At 44.5% G+C, this 12,351-nt stretch overlaps 1 protein-coding gene across 1 annotated transcript; it reads right to left on the bottom strand.

Moving 5' to 3' along the window:
• Nucleotides 1-9,837: 9,837 nt before the first annotated feature.
• CLDN14 (claudin 14) lies at nucleotides 9,838-11,494 on the bottom strand. The gene has a single exon (XM_085624041.1). The coding sequence runs from the start codon at nucleotides 11,407-11,409 to the stop codon at nucleotides 10,699-10,701; it is 711 nt and encodes a 236-aa protein (XP_085480167.1). The 5' UTR covers nucleotides 11,410-11,494; the 3' UTR covers nucleotides 9,838-10,698.
• Nucleotides 11,495-12,351: the final 857 nt, after the last annotated feature.

Raw genomic sequence — 12,351 nt, 5'->3', positions numbered from 1 at the left:
TTGCCCCCGTAAATGGGACAAGGTATGGGGGGCATGGAACAAATTCAGGGGAGGAATATGTGACCCGCCACCAGTGCCGGAAGATGACACCTCTGATTCAGACTGATGGAGTGGGTCCTGGGGCGGGAGTGTGGAGTGCTGATGCCAACTATGTAACACTGTGTAGAGATGGTTCTAATTACAGGGTTGTAGACTGGGGTGCTATCCTGTCAAATGCTACGGGTAAACTGCCTACTCAAATGTCTTGCTGTTTTGTTTACAATGAAAACAATAAAAAAAAATTAAAAAAAAAAAAAAAAAAAGACTGCTCTGCCTAGCAAGGAGAAGGGGAGGGATTTCCAATGCTTGACATCGCTTTTCAGTCTCCGTATGGGAGGTTCTAAATTACGGGTAAAACGGAGCTTTGAGCTCAGTGTCACGTAGATGCCGAGATATTGGAAGCCGTCGTTCGCTATCTGAACCGGGCAGTTTCGTGGTATGATAGGCGAATCTCCTTGGAAAACGTAGACTACTGACTTGGACCAGTTTACAGTGAATCCGGAATATATCCCGAATATTGCAAGAATGTCAAGGAGACCAATAAGTGAGGCTCTTGGAGAGTTCAAATAAAGAAGAATATCATCAGCATACAATGATATCTTGTCTTCCCAATCCAAGGTCCACCGCGTTCCACGGATCACTCGATCTTGCCTGAGCCAGGCCGCCAGGGGCTCCAATGCTAACGTGAAAAGAAGCGGAGACAAGGGGCAGCCCTGGCGTGTGCCCTGGCTCAGCTGGAAATCTGGGGATCTATGGTTATTCACAACGACTCGGACCCCTGAACAAAATATTGCTCCATTATCGGACACCAATTCATCAGAGTAGCCTTCACTAAAGACAGTTTTCAGGTTTTTAAGCACTTTATTATATTCTTTGAAGTCACTTCCCATATAAATTCAACGTAGAACCTCTTAAAAAACATAATCAACAACTGTAACTATATATTTTTCATGCACACCAAACATATCCATTGGTCCCATGACATCTACAGCTATTTTTCCCAAACATGGGAAATGCTACTGGCTTTAAAGGTTGTGTGCATGCCTTATAACTTCTATAACTGATCTGACACTGTTACAGATTTACATTGCTGCAGATGCAGTTAAACAATTCAAAAGGAAATTGGTTTCTGGGGACAGAAGTGAACAGTTCTGCATCATGATGTAGTGTGCTTTAAAGAGGTGGGCCTTCAGCTCTGTCCTACCATGGAGCAGATGTGTGTCAGTCCTGATGGATACAGGGATGTTACTCCAGATCATCGATACACAGATAGAAAAGGCAATGTTGCCTAGTTTATTTTCATTTTTTACACGTCTTTGCCTCCAGGCAGATGGTGTCCTGGCTGTGGGTGTGTCTAGAGGAACTGGAGACCAGGAGCTTGTCAAGCAGTTAGGCAGGGGTGCTCTTCATGGTGATATTGTAACTGATGCAGCTGGCTATGGGAATGGCTTGGGTTGGCATGTGGAGGTCCATCAGAATGGGTTTAATGTCAGTGCTTAATTGGTGAAAGAATATGTGCTACTGTCCAAACTTTCACTCAGAAGCTAGTGGCTTGTGCTATTGAATCTCAGCATGCCAAGTACCAACACTCCGCAGTCTTGGTTCCACCTGATGCCACTTTAATCCACCACCAGACTCTCTCTGCCCCTTTATCTCACATTAGCGGGTGCCAGTTTTGTCCCTATGTCACTGTTTTTTTGACCTACCTCTTCCTCCTTCTCTCCTCTTGCGTGTTTCTCTCTCTCTTGCTTTGGGTCAAAGTCTGATGGGGAAACATAAGTGCCGACCCCATAAATGAGTACCAGTATGCCCAATCTGCAGTCACCAGCTCAAATTGAGCACATGGTGATGTGGTCATATGTCTTTAGGCCATAGATGAGTTGTGCTGTAGCGTGTAAGATTACATGTTGTGATTCTTCACCGCTTGAATGGATGGCAAAGTTTACCAGGTACACTGTCCTACCTCTAGGTGGCACAATCACAGCCAGGCCAAGATTGGTTTAGTAACTGTTGGAAAGTCACCCTTTTAGGCCTGTTCACCCCCATTTTTTGGTGCTGAATGGTACTGCTAGTAGCTGATTCTGACAGTGTCCTAGGCTCTACTTCTCAGGGCCAGTGCTATGTTGAACACAAACACATACATTGAGGTACACTTATAATGAGCATGACCTACCCTATAAGTCCTTAGTAGATAATGGGGCCAGCGGATAAAAACTGCCTATAATTCCCTAGTATATAATAGGGCATGGCAGTTAAGAGGCCAGCAGCCTTTGTTGCACTTGCATGTGTGCACTGCATAAGGTCATTTTAAATGCAGCCATGTATTGCAGCACTGCTTTTAAAAGTAAACATTAACTGCAAACTAGACTTTGGTGGTATGGGCACTTTAAAAGTGATATTCTTCCTTTGTTTTAGATTGTGGGTACTACCAAGATCTCCCCTAGGTGTTCCAGGGGTGAGGGGTCATGTAACTATAAGTAGAAACCCTATAAAAGAGGTTTTATGAACCCTGGTAAGTGAAAGATGCCCATTTTATCTTTCTGCAGTGTACGAAATTCACTACAAATTCAACTTTGATTATACACTGCTGTCTTTATATGCAGTATGCTGAGCTCCTCTAAATATTTACACATTTCCGCGGAACAAAAATAGTGGTCGATTATCTGACACCACTTAATCAGGATAGCCTTCACTAAAGGCAGTTTTCATGTATCCTGCACATAAACAATCATTCCCTGCAACGCAGGCACCCTTGCACTATGGTGCAGGGTGCCTGCATTGGCGCTAGGCAGCTAAAGTTAGCGCCAGTGCTAGGGAAAACACAGGGTGCGCCGTATTCTTGTGAATATGGCGCATCCCTGAGTTTTTAAAATGTTGGAGCGTGGCGCTGCCAAATTTGGCAAAGGTTTCTTTATCACTCGCAGTGTGATCCTGGCCTCTCACGCAGTAGATCTCTATTATTTTAATCTACGGTTTAATAGTAGCATTGTAGCCTGTAGGGCTGACCTGCTGTCTAAGGTCTGGCTGTTGAATCAAGGATGCCCGGGACGATACTCCACTGTCTGAGGCACAGTTATCTAGGTTTGAAATCCCCTCAGGATATCTCTGATATCTGAGGCCAAATCCTGCGCATTAGGAGCTCTCAAGTTTCCCTGGTCCATGCATGAGTAGCTCATCCAGTTCTGGGTTTTTCTTATAATTCTGGTATCTGTGGTTCTGATTTAATAATTGGTTAAAAAGGACTACAAACCCAGGCCAAGAAAAGGTCATGCCTGGATGTGCTACTCATGTATAGACCTACACAACTTGATAATTCTGTACATTCTGTGTATTGCCAAAGGCTGCAAGTTCAGCGTTAGCCGAGAAATAGCACTTCAGTCTGAAGCAAATGCCTGTAAGGACTGCATAGCCTGTAAGGAAATTGCTCTGTTTTCGAAAACCAAAGTGTTCTGTTCTGTGTGATTTTAGTTGTCCTGTAGTTCTGGTCTATGAGGTCTGGTAGGGTGCTTTGCTCCCCAAAACAAATGCATGTAAGTTCTGTGTGACCTGAGAGAGAGCTCTGGTCTCCAAATGTAATATAAGGCTTATTTCACCATAGTAATAACTCTGTCCTGTGATGCCTGAGCCTGTAAGTTCAGTCTATCCAAAAAAATATCTAAATAAAACCATCCACCAGCGATCCACCACAGCAGAAGTTCTCTATCCACCAGCGCCTGGATGCCTCAGGGTAACTGTCTGCGCTTTACAAAACTCCTTTACATTACATTACATTACATTACATTATCCTGAGAGTAGCTCGGCTGCCCTATAAGGCAACAGTCTGTGGGTCTGTGTAACCTGTGGGAAGTTCTCTTGTCTGAGTGAGGACTCAGCCAGTATGTTTTGTGTCACCAAATTCATCAATTGTTTGAATTATTCCTGGTGGAGTTTGGCTTTGGTCTTTCAACAATACGTTTTGATATCAGAACACTCTCTATTAAACATCCTAGGCTTTATTCGCTTTCCCACAGTCCCTCCTGTCCTTTTCCAACACGGGCCCACACCCACCACTAGTCCCGAAGATCTCCAAGACTATACACACATTTCCCCCCTCCCAACTTCCCGACTGATGCCATGTTGACTATAACCCTGACGTCACCATTTACCACCAGCCCATACCTAATTGGCAGAAAACATCTTGTAGCACGTGCTCCCGCAGAGACATGGGACTTGGAATGAAACGTACATTGAGTCCCAGAATTCCATTGGTTTGTGAAGGAAACAGGAGAATACGTCATTATTAGCTGCTACTAAACTCAAAGGGGCAGATTTACAAGCCCCTTGCGCCACTTTTGCGTCACTTTTAACATGGGAAAAGTGACGCAAAAGTGGCGCAACGGGCTTGTAAATCTGCCCCAAAATGAGCAACATCGAGCATACCACCGTACAAAAGAAAAGGAACGAATTCCAGTGTTCAATAAAAACAAATACCATTTAATATAATACAATGGTTTTACTAAGTAATGACACATCAACATTGTTAACCGAGTATTTCAGTTTTAATTCGATTCTCTTCGCTGGAATGCCGGATTCTTCGCAGTCCGGGGTCCACGAGCCACCATCACCGGCAGCATAAACGTGCTGAAAGCGTGCTCAGCCAATACCACATATTGACAGACAGACCGCCCCTCCCCATTAAATGTTGATCCCAGCTGACAGGCCCATTAATGTTCCAAAAAGGCATTCGGCCACACTTGATGATCATAGATGAATAAAAAGAAGAGTAATGAAAGCTGAAAGCAAGAGCAATTGCTGGCGGAATAATAACTCTCTGAATAAATAATGCATAAAAAATACATACTTATACATAGAGGGGCATTTGGTCAGTCCTCTTCTTCCATTGGTCTGTTCAACTGTCATTCACACTTTCCTTCGACCCACTACACCATACAGAATGAGGCAACGAGCCAGCCCACTTCAGCAATTGCCTTTTTGGACAGAGAGTGACAGCATTTCACCTGCTCACTCTTGCACATCCATCTAAAATCTGAAAAAGAAGTGCACGGAAGCGTCAAGGCTGGTAAACTAATACTTGAATTTGCTACTTCTTTTAAACTGCCAGTTTTTTAACCTTTTTTGTATTTTTTTCAGTCATTCTTGTGTGTCTAATCTGGGCTTTATGTTACGATAATTCAAATACAATAGCACTATTTTTGTGTGCCAACAGGAATCATATTTTCCTGTAAAAATTGAAAGGGTTTCTATACCTGTACTAATACCTGCCTTCTTAGAAGCACCTCTTCTGTTTTATTAAAATTATATGCAATATTTTTTAAATTGAAAATTTCTATTGAAAGTATTAAGCCACTAAATTTAGGCAGAGAAATATTTTAATTTTTTTTTGTGGGTGACCTATGCTTGCCATAAAAAATCATAGCACCAGCTTGCCCGGTCAGACCTATTGGCCTTGACACTGCTTGTTTTTCTTTTACATTTTGAACATTTTGGGGCAGAGTTATCATTTTTTCATGCAGCGCTGTGCAGCACAGCAAAGCAAGCCACCTTGCTGCGCTGCACGATAGGGAAAGAGCAGGAATGTGCCGCATTTACCATTAAACGGCGCATTCGTGTCCTTCACTAGCGCTGCTGCAGTTTTGGCTGCCTAGCACCAACACAGGGATCCTTGCGTCATGGTGCAAGGGTGCCTGCGTTGTAAGCAGAATTGTTTTTGTGCAGAAAGGAGCACATTCCTGCACAAAAACAATCCTGAGTGGTATTTTCCTCTTTCACTTGGGGAGGCGTAGCATTTTGGCGCATTCCCAGGTCTACCACAAATGGTAAATCTGGTAATGAAGCAAAATCCATGAGTGGATACGTGGGAACACCCTCTTTCCACCCATGGAACGCCTCCCTGCTGCAGAGTAACGCAACGCAGCGATTTGCGTTGTCTTGCTATTCTCTAGAATTATCAAGCCATGCAGGGCCACGCAAGGTGACCTTACGTGGCTTGATAAATCTCATTTAGGATTTGCATCGGACACAAAACCTTGATAAATCTGGCACTTAGTCCATAGTCCAATGATGTAAAAATGTATTTGCTTCAAATTCATCCAATGCCAGGATATTGAAACGTGTCTACTGGAAGTTTCAGCGAGGTTACATCGCGTCATACGATTGAAACTTTCCCCGCAGGTTATTTATTTGGTTTGTATGCTATTTTTCATAGACATGGGTCTAGGCACCTTACAATCTGTTTCATCTGCGAACAAAAGTTAAATGAAAACAAATGTAGAGGGTCATCTGATTTTCCATAAGAAATGGTTTGCTGAATAGGAAGCCTAGCTTGGGCTGTCACTCAATCATCAGGGAAGACACCTGGATGCATTTGTACTCGTATCCTGTGAGTTGTAATATTGAAATGCTATAGAAAAGAAGTGCCATTCACTAGCCTATCCACCACTCAAATTACTTTCATATTTCACTATACTAACTCACCACTAATCCTTTATGGGTTCCGGAGACCGTGGTACTCGCTGAAAAAAGTGCTTTGACGCCTCGTCAGGGGTAGTAAGCGCAATATAAATGCTATTACAATACAATATAATTCCTGTTCTTAATTAATGCCTATACCACCAATGCAAGAAGTGCCTAGAAGTACCTCAGTTCACTGTGCTGCACAGAACATGGCTCCTGGTCCTAACTCACTTGGGGGCATATCAACAAGGCCATGCGATAATTATCGCTCAGCGCTCTTAGCGCGAGGATAATTATCGCCGGCCAACTCTGAATTTCATCGCGGAGATAGCGTGCTATCTCCAAAGTGATAAAATTCAGAGCGCAAGCTGCCAATTGTGCGATAATCGCTGGAAATACAGCGATAATCGCACAAGGTTTGGCGAAAGCTTGCTGATAGGGCAAGGCATACTTAGCCATGATATCCACCTTACCTAGGATATCATGGCTAAGTCAGTTTTGAAGCAGACGTAAGGAAAGTAGCGATAACAGAGGTTATCGCTACTTTGCTTGTCGCTCCTCAGGTTAGTGTACCCATTGATAATTGGAGAAATGTCGCTTGGCGACATTTCTCCAGTTATGTCAGGGCAGGAACGCCCACTTTGCATCTCATTAGAGATGCAAAAATGGGCGTTGGGGGGAAAGGGCGATAATGCAAGGATTCACGCGATAGCGTGACCTTGCTGATTAGGCGATAAAATTATCGCCGCTTTTCGTCCGAAAATGGACGCAAAAGCGGCGATAATTTTATATCGCCTCCTTGATGATATGCCCCACACTCCTCTGTGGCTGTACCACATCTCCACTCTTTAGAAGGGGACTTCAGAATGTGTTTTCAAAAAAAAATTACAAATTAATTAATTAAGCTTAGGGGCGGTTTACCTACCCCTTCTAACTGCAATGTTTCCAATGTAGCAATATTCAGGAAGCATTAAACAGAGACAAGACCACTGACAATACAACATTAGTGACTTCAGGGTGTTTCATATCCAAGTGTATATATTTTACATTCAGGAATAGATAGTGAAACCTTTCACGCGTCTGTTCATATGATTAGTTTAAAAGGTACACCTGTTACTTTTTGTAATAATTCATATAAAATGTACTGGTATAAAAATAATGACATTTCAACACCAAAGTGAACTATATGGTTTACAAACAGAAAACTGGGAGGGAATTTCTAGCACTGTTATAGCTCTATGTTAAAAAGGACAATACAGATTATGACAGTATAAAATGCAATAAGTGCAGAGTGTTACATCGGAGTCCAGCGTCTCAAAGACAAAAAACAGAAGCTTGAGGAAGTACAGTTCATATTAAGCAGACAGAGTGTCATGTCGTCCTACAATAGGCCATGTTATATCACTGCTGGTTGAGCCTCACATACACACGTTTTGTGATGAGTGCATGTCAGAGAAGATCAACCTTAAATGCATGAAAGATTATGGGCCTGAGGTTGGCATAGAGGGCACTGCATTGCAAACATGGCAAAGTGCCCTGTCCATTAAAATGACGGCCCGCCGCTCTATGGAAGGAAACCATGGCAATCTCAAACTGCAAATAAAGAAAAATAACCCCTGTATGCTGGGAGAAAACCCACAGGGTGTCAAGGTCATTTATTTTTTTGTTTTTTCAAAAACAAATTCCCACTTTGAAAGTTTGTTTTTGGAAAACAACATGTTTGATGAGAGGGCACCAGAATCTCGTGGCCACTCATCAAACCTTCAGTGCCTTTAGAGCAGCCGCCATAATGGCAGCTTCTCTGAAGCCACAGAGATCTCCGCCAGACCGGGGGAGATCTCACAATATGGTGGGCAGTAGTCCAACCAGGGTGGCGGGAAATGGCCTCCGCTACCCTGATGGATGGCGAGCCTCCCACCATACTTTCAAACAAGCTCTCATTCTTTAGGCCTTGGGACTCCCTCTATCATTCGAGCCTTGAAAATAGTGCCTTTCATACAGATATTGGCAGCCAGAACTGGAGTGCATACTATGGGTACAACTAAAAAACTTCCTAACAGACTCTACGCTTGCCCTTTAGGGGCATATGTACAAGCCCCTAGCACAACCTAATCGCTCCAATGGCGGTATGCCCTGCACCATATTTACAAAGTGGCGTTAAACCTCTTTTTGTGTCTTAATACCGCTTTGTAAATATGCTACCCTTTCATGCAGGTGATGGGTGTTGCTTTGGGCGTTCCACCACAACACCCATTGCTTTTTGACGCTGCCCCAAATTTACAAGGAGGTGTAAATCTGTGGCAGCGCCAAGAACTAATGCCATGCAAGAGCAGGCATTAGAATGGTGCACGAGGAGAAATGCTTTTATTTCTCCTTGTTTTTGCTTTTTCAATGCAGCACACATAGAAAGAGTAAAAAGTCCCATCCAGCTCATAAACTATCATTCCCTGCAGCACAGACACCCTTGCACTATGGTGCAAGGGTGTCTGCGTTGGTGGTAGGCAGCTAATTTTTGTGCCATCGCTAGGGAAAACACCAGGGTGCGCCATATTGTAGTAAATATGGCGCATCCCTCCGTTTTGAAAATGTCAGAGTGTGGCGCAGCCAAATTTGTCGCAGCTCCATGCACAGACATTTTCTTGTAAATATGCCCTATAGTGCCTAATCCTTCACTTCCAGTAAACATTTAGAATAAAACATCTACAATTACTTTAACTAAAGCTCTTTTAACTATTGACAATTTAACTTTTAATAAAATGAAGTAAAGAATTAAAAAATTAATAACAGGCACCAACCCTCCGTGTACGTACCCTCTCTACTTTACTCATTTTGGGGCAGATTTACGTTTCCTGGCGCATCCCTGCAAATCAGCAGGGATGCGCCAGGAAACTTGCGACACGCATCTCAATCCATGCACCACCACAGATGCGCCGCATTTACAATTTGGTGCATCATGGCGCAGGGAAATGCAGATGCGTGTTGCATCTGCTGGAGTTGTGTCGTGGGCGCGACGCAACTCCAGCACTGTGCCAACCTTGCCTATGTCTAACATGGTGCGTCAAGCCTTACGCCTGCTTCAAGCAGGCGCAAGGTTTTGACGCAGGGGGGTCGGAAAAGAGACTGAGTGAAATCTTGTAGATTTCACTCAGCCACTTTTCCGAGGCGTTCCTGCGCCGGAACGCCCCCCCTGCGCCAAAACACCCACATGAAACCTGACACAGGTTTCATGTGGCGCAGGGCTTTACAACGTGACGCATCTCCCTAGATGCGTCACGTTGTAAATACCCCGCAGCATGGCGCTGGCTTTACGCCGCCGCTGGGTCACAGAAGTGACGCAACGGCAGCGCAAAAGTGGCGTATGAGGCTTGTAAATCTGCCCCTACATTTGTAAATACCTGCTGTGGCGGCATTTAAGTGTCTGGAACAAGGGGTACTTGGCTTGTGATAGAAAAAAAGTCAATATTTCCCATCCACATTTAGATTTTCTAGCTTAATGTATGAAGTATGTGAGCGTACATGATGTATATTTATTTACTTGGGGTCCTGCCACAAATATTTTTTGATTTTCAAATGCTGTAGGATTTTAAGAAATTTGATGGGCATTTTACAATTACCATAGCACACCTCCTGCATAAAAACAATCTACATAGAGTAAGCGGCTTCAGCGACAGTAGGAAACGTTGACAAAGGGCTGCCGCCGACAGGAAGTGAAACCGATGGTTATGCTTCAGAGGATGACCTCTGAGTGCGGCGGCCATGCTTTGGAATACGTCAATCCAACTCTCGCGTAATGCAGGAGGGAATGTTGCGTAATGCAGGAGATAAACAAATGACATTTTATTAAAAAAAATCCTGTAGCATCTTTGTCTCTGCAATAGTTCAAGTTGATTAATACTGGCCGAGAAGTTAGCAACATTTTTTGGGGGGACATTTTTACTACTAAAAGTCCTCAGCTTTTATTTCTGGGTTCCAGAACGGGCCCGAGCCACCTGGAAACTTCGAAGAAACAATTTCCACGTGGGCAGAATGCGAAGAGGTTCCATGCATTGAAACAAACAGTTTGAACCTTTAACCCCGCTTGACTTTTGGTTCAAAGTCCCTGAACAAGAGAAAATGGTAAACTTCACATCAACACCGCCCCACCTGGTCCATACTGTCCATTGTCATGAGGCAGTGCAACACAACGTGATCCCAAGGTCAGTCTCCTCATACATAGTCATTGAGTCTGTAACCGCTGCGTGAGGCGGAGGACAGTGAGGGGAGATGGTTGCTCTTGTAGGCGGGCGGTGGTCTGCAGGGAGGAGCCGACCTCGCGCTGCGTGGTTGCGCCTGGTATGGGATGTTGTTCTGCTTGCCCTGGCAGGATGTGCACAACAGGAGAGCTCCCCCGATGACAGTCAGACACGCAGCGATGAAGCCCACGTAGAGGGCTTGCCCGATCTCATACTTCATCCCATTGGGGAGCATGGGGTTGTAGAAGTCTCTTACCACATCGTTGGTGGACCAAGAAACAGGAACCAGACACAAGATCCCAGCCAGGATGAAGAAAGTGCCACCACAGACTGCGATGACGTTCTTGCCCGAAGATCCTCGGGCACAGCGCGTGCATTTCATGCCGATAACAGATATGACGCAGGCCAATGTGGAGATGGCACATGATACAACCATCATGGCACGCGCAGCTTGGAGGTCGCGCGGCAGCGCCAGCTGCGATCGGTGGACCTGACATTGGTAGATGCCCGTGCTATGCCAGACACACTCCATCCAGAGCCCCTTCATGTATGCCACGGCGGTGATCAAGTTGGTGCCCACATGGGCTGTCCTCCACCAGTGCGGGAGGATGGTGGCCGCAAATGTCCCGATGAAGCCCAGGAGACCCAGGCAGAAGCCCAGGAGTTGAATGGCCATGCTCGCCATGCTGTTGCCGCCTCTCTGTAGTTTAGCCTTTGGGATTTCTCTGGCTGGATTCCCTGGTGGATAACAGCACGACCTCCCGCTGCAGGACGTGTTCCACTTTTACATTTGTTCCTTCCGCTGCTCTAATAAATGGGCAAGGGAAAAAAAGAGAAAGTTAAATATTATCTTAATGTATTATTTCCAGCACCAACGAATTGCGCCCTGAGAGCCATAAGAATCATAATTAGCATATTAATTGCAGTTTAGTGGCACTTTATGGAAGCAGCCGTAGACCCGGTTTATAGATTATGTTCCATTGAGGGATGGTAGATTCTGAAGCCAGAGGAAGGGCTCTCGATGTGTGCAATGCCGAGCTTTAACAGTGTCTGATCTTACAGCACCTTTTCAGAAATGTATAAATAAGCATTTATGTATTTTTCAAACTAACTCCATAAGCCTGTGTTTTAGTCATCATTTCAGTCACTACCCCACCCCAGTCTGTTTATCACAAAGGTTCAATCACTTAGATCTTCCTTTCCACCAGCCTCCTGTCCCCCACACTTAAAATCGGGTTCTTTTGTTTTCTTCTCAGTGGTTCTCAGTGAGAGAAGCTGTTCTCTCTTTCAGCCACAACAGTAAACTACTTATGAGTGTTAGTTAACTCCTCTCTTCCTTTAAGTGTTACAAAAGAACACCAGTAGGCTCTTGCACTTTGAATGGTGAAAAGATAATCATGTGACATCTTTAGGTCAGTGCAGAGCCCTGATTAAGAGAAGCACCAACCAGGCCATGGAACGTTGGAAGCCTCACAAGATGTGAGAGAGGAAGAGATGAATACAGAACCTCACATTTTCCCTTTTCTGGTGGGCTTCCTGGGCATTTTCACCCAAATGTCTGCTTTAAATGGTGCCACACACATTCACACACACACACACGCACACACGCATACATACATATCAATGG

Source organism: Triturus cristatus, chromosome 8 (assembly GCF_964204655.1).
Source record: "Triturus cristatus chromosome 8, aTriCri1.1, whole genome shotgun sequence".
NCBI lineage: Eukaryota > Metazoa > Chordata > Amphibia > Caudata > Salamandridae > Triturus > Triturus cristatus.
Note: the sequence above shows the minus strand (reverse complement) of the source record. Positions and strands in the feature narration are given on the sequence as shown.